Source organism: Lactuca serriola, chromosome 5 (assembly GCF_051521515.1).
Source record: "Lactuca serriola cultivar US96UC23 chromosome 5, Lser_US96UC23_V15, whole genome shotgun sequence".
Taxonomy (NCBI): Eukaryota; Viridiplantae; Streptophyta; class Magnoliopsida; order Asterales; family Asteraceae; genus Lactuca; species Lactuca serriola.
The window spans coordinates 241,991,949-241,996,392 of record NC_136412.1 but is presented as its reverse complement, the minus strand read 5'-3'; the positions used below and the strand labels follow the sequence as shown (position 1 = coordinate 241,996,392).

The 4,444-nt window shown below is 36.4% G+C and overlaps 1 protein-coding gene across 1 annotated transcript; it reads left to right on the top strand.

The window, feature by feature from the left end:
* The first annotated feature begins 2,261 nt into the window (after positions 1 to 2,261).
* Positions 2,262 to 4,210, top strand: LOC145053859 (uncharacterized). The gene is made up of 5 exons (XM_079001973.1): positions 2,262 to 2,725; positions 2,829 to 2,926; positions 2,989 to 3,054; positions 3,119 to 3,897; positions 3,981 to 4,210. The coding sequence occupies exons 1-5, from the start codon at positions 2,337 to 2,339 to the stop codon at positions 3,987 to 3,989; spliced, it is 1,341 nt and encodes a 446-aa protein (XP_078858099.1). The 5' UTR covers positions 2,262 to 2,336; the 3' UTR covers positions 3,990 to 4,210.
* The last annotated feature ends 234 nt before the right edge of the window (positions 4,211 to 4,444 follow it).

Sequence of the window (4,444 nt, the reverse complement as noted above, 5' to 3'; positions counted from 1 at the left end):
TCAATCAATTGACAGTTTATGCCCCTTTATTCAATTAATTTCTTTAAGTCACCAAATTAATTCCTAATTAATTTATGGCTTATATTAATCAAATAATAATATTATTATTCCTTATATTATTCTCATAATATATTAATAATATTTATTCTCTCATAATAAATCATCCTGTCAAGTTGCTATGGTGAAGGCAACCCAAAAGGACCATGCACAACCGAGTCAAATACTTGCCTAATATAGTTGCAGCCTTAGACACTATTCCAACAAATACATAATACAATATCTTACAAATACATAATAAAATATCTTACAAATACATTAAAAGCATGAGATACAAATACAAAATAAAACATCTTACAAATACACTAAATTGCAATTAGTTTCCATAAAACTTAAACATTAGAAAACATTTCATGTTTTCTTCTTCAGGTGACAAGTGCTCCTTTTGTAGGAGTGTGTTCAAATGCAAACTGTGCATCTTCATTAGCTCCCTTTCATCTATTTTTTGCTCCTTTTGTTGATCCAAGTCGAGTCTTTTTTTTCATGACTTCTACTTCACTATCTCTACTAAGCCTCATTGCACGAAGTTCTGCAACAATTTCATTAGAAGACTTACTTTTTTCTATTCTTTTAGCAGCATCTCTACCCGTTGGACGTTTAGTTGTTGAACCAGTAATATTTTGCCCCTTCTGTGTTGGATTGGACACAATACTCCCCTTCTTCAGTAGACCTTGATCTTTTTGTGCTACCACCACTTTCTTCATCACCCACTTCATATTCAGGACGTGATCGTGTTGCATCATGATCTAGCTATAAATCCCATTTTCGATGTTTACACATAACCTCATTAAAAACAATTGTGTCATTGAACTTGCTTCCACTTGTCTCATACAATTTATGAACTTCGTTCTCAACATCTTTCATACTCATTCCACTTCTTCTTTTTCTATATGCTTCTCGGTAAACACCAACCCATTTGCCGACACTTTCATTAAGTCGTTTATAACGACCTTTCATTTGAGCTATGTTCCTGTTACCAATCTTTCCTAGGTTTTCCGCCTGATTTGCATCATATAGCTCCTTCACTTGTCCCATATTGATGTTTTCTTTTGGTTTTTTCCACGTCTCTCATCTTTACTAACGATACAATATGCTGACATTAAAGCGATATCGTCATCAGCATCCCATTTATCACCTCTTGGATTTTTTCCGGTATTTTGTGAGGTTTGAACATTTTCAGTGATGGGAAATTGATTGGGATTTGTGAAAAACTATGAGGTTTCATAACTTTGAAAGTTTTGATAATCTTGAGAATCATCAAGATTTAAGATGAAATTTGGATTCATCTTAATAAAGAAATCAAAAGGGTTTAGAAATGAAAAGTTGAGATGAGATATATACTCTATTTATAGAGAAAAATAAAAAATTTAGTATTTTTAAAATTTTTTTTGATTGCGATAATATTAGATTTTTAGTAGATAATGTTTTTTATCCTAAAATATATAATGTTATCTAAAAAAATATGGGTGTATGCTTCTTGCTTTAACATGTGTAAAGTAGATTGGTGTAAGCTATTGTGAACTTTGGTTGGAATGCCGTCATAGTTCACCAAATTAACTCAATTTTTTTTATTTAATATAGTGTGAGCGCTCGCCAAATAGACCCCATAGGGATAGTCTTAGATATAAATATGATGAAGATAAATCATACTTGTATAAATCAGAACAAACATTTGGAAGTTACAAATCATTATAGAGCTCCAATGCTGCACCATATTTTTTGGTCACGTAACATAATTTTACACTTTTCATTTGCATATCATAATTGAAACAAAGACATTTTTTTAAAATATTATAATAATACATAAATGTTTAAACTTAAAAGTTTTTAACTTATGGACATATCTACTTTTTAAAGTTTTGTATGTAGTTGCATCATGAATAAGACTAGTTTGAATTAAAACAAGTATTCCTTAAAAAATTCAATTGGTTTGAGCCAAACACTTTTGTCTAAACTCTACATAAACCTCATAATGCGATTTATAACCTTCTTTGTGTAGTTTGGGGTTTGTGATTTTACTGCACTGCACCAGATGATGCCGTTGTAGTTTTGACTCAAAAGTCAAAACCACACCTCTACCGCCCTATTTGCATTAGTCAAACTAAAATTGGGATATTTTGAGCTATAGGTACTAAAAAAGCAATTTGTGCATAGATCACGGATCATTTATGTACTAAACCTTAAATGGAGTATATAGACGTGGAATGGTCTCAAAATCTGTTAAACCCTGAAGGATAAACCCTAGTTATCTCCCGATTTCTGGCTCTGAACCACCACTGATGGCGGCGAACGCTCTCCGACTCCGGCGATCACTCGCTCTTACGTCATCTATCTTCAATCACCCTAAGAATTTCTTTTCCGTCGTACCATCCGTCGCACCAAGTTCCTCCCCCTCTACCACTCAACAAAACCCTAGCACATTTGATGTCAATCAGTCAAAGCCCAGTAATCTTTCCTTCCAATTCATATCTTCAAGGGCCTTTTCTTCTCGACCTAGACACAACAATGTTGACACGGGTGGTGATCAGATCAATCCAGATGATGTACTATTCGAGGGATGCGATTACGAGCACTGGCTGATTACCATGGATTTCCCGAAAGATCCGAAACCATCTCCAGAAGAGATGGTGGAAACATACGTCCAAACTGCCGCCAAAGTCCTTGGAAGGTCGTATCTTCCTTTGATCGCGTGTTTAAGTGCACTTATAGTATGATCCTTTTACGAGATAGGGTTTTGGCGTATTACATAGTCTAATATTTTTTAATTTCAGCGTGGAAGAGGCAAAGAAGAAAATCTATGCTTGCAGCACAACTATTTACCATGGATTTCAGATCCAGGTATCAGAGGAAGTTTCCGAGCAGTTTCAAGGTATGTCTTTTCATAGTTGATGGTGTTCATTGATGTAAACGATCTCACTCTTCCTTGAACAGGTTTACCTGGGGTTGTATTTATACTGCCTGATTCATATATCGATCCTGTAAACAAAGAATATGGAGGTAAGGTCTAGTTTTGTTATGACAATTTGGTGAACAAAAAATGATTTTTGAGCATTAATTTCAGGAGACAAGTATATCAATGGAACTATAATTCCACGACCACCTCCTGTACAATATGGAAGACAAGGAGGAAGGTATAGTGATCGAAATAGAGATTACAATAGACCTCCAAGAGGTGGAATGGGGCAGAATGGTCCGCCTGGAGGACAGGGTGATTATGCAGGAGATAGAAGAGGCCCCATGCCTTCTTATCAGTCAAATTACAACCAAGTAGATGGGAGAAATGTTGACCCCAGTAAGCAGCAGGTAGATTATCCTCAAATGGATCCAAGGAACTCTACTTTCAAGCAACCTGAAAGAGGCTACAACCAAGGAGGTGGTGGAAGCTACAGACAAGGAACTGAAGGACAATATGGCCAAGGCGGAGGAGGCGGCGGTGGTGGTGGTTATGGAGGACAATATAGACAACCAGGCGGTGGAAGTTATAATCAAGCTGCAGGTGGACAATACGGACAAGGAGGTGGAGGTGGTGTTGGAAATTATGGTCAAGGTGGCACTGGACAATATGGACAAGGAGGTGGTGGTGGTGGAAGTTATGGTCAAGGCGGTGTCCCTGGACAATATGGACAAGGGGGTGGTGGTGGCAATTATGGTCAAGGGGGCACTGGACAATATGGACAAGGAGGCGGTGGTGGTGGACAATTTGGGCAAGGAGGTGGTGGTATTGGACAATACGGACAAGGAGGTCAGGGAGGTTATGGATATGGAGAAAATCCAAGATTTTCACAGGCTGGCCAGAGGAGGGACAACTATGAAGTTGTTGAAGAAGCAGAGGCTTTCAAAGTATGAATTACTCTTTTCATTAATCATTCCCCATCTTTAACTATGTGTTGAAGGTGTTGTATAATATATTCTTTGATTTGCAGGAAAGATGATCAAAATGTCCAGCAAAGAAACGTAAATATCCCTTGAAAAATGGACTTTTTACAAGATGAAGCAGCAAAGGGCAGAGTTGGGGGGGGGGTGGTTATGATATTATGCTGTTTTTAATAATATGATGGAACTTTCGATGGTGTCATTTACGATCTTTTACCATATGCGTTTTGAATGAAATTGCCAATATTAGGTTAATATATGAGGAGCTGTTCAGACATTACGTTTAGGTTTTGTTTTATATGTTTTTATATAAAAAGTGCATGTGATAGAATATGCACAACATGTGTCTCTTAAATTAGTTTCTTTTTTAGCCGCCGGTTGTGGAAAAAAAATCCAAATCAGAACTCTAAATCGACTTTGACTTCCACCATTTTCGTTTCGAAATACTGGCCATTTATGAAGATAAATTTCTATGATATTAGATAAATTATGATGATAAAAAAGTCGATACATA

Bases quoted from the DNA above. Each gene is read 5' to 3' on its own strand.
- LOC145053859 (XM_079001973.1), top strand. From the start codon at position 2,337: ATGGCGGCGAACGCTCTCCGACTCCGGCGATCACTCGCTCTTACGTCA. The intron at 2,726-2,828 runs GTCGTATCTTCC...TTTTAATTTCAG, and splicing joins GCCGCCAAAGTCCTTGGAAG to CGTGGAAGAGGCAAAGAAGA. The intron at 2,927-2,988 runs GTATGTCTTTTC...TTCCTTGAACAG, and splicing joins AGTTTCCGAGCAGTTTCAAG to GTTTACCTGGGGTTGTATTT.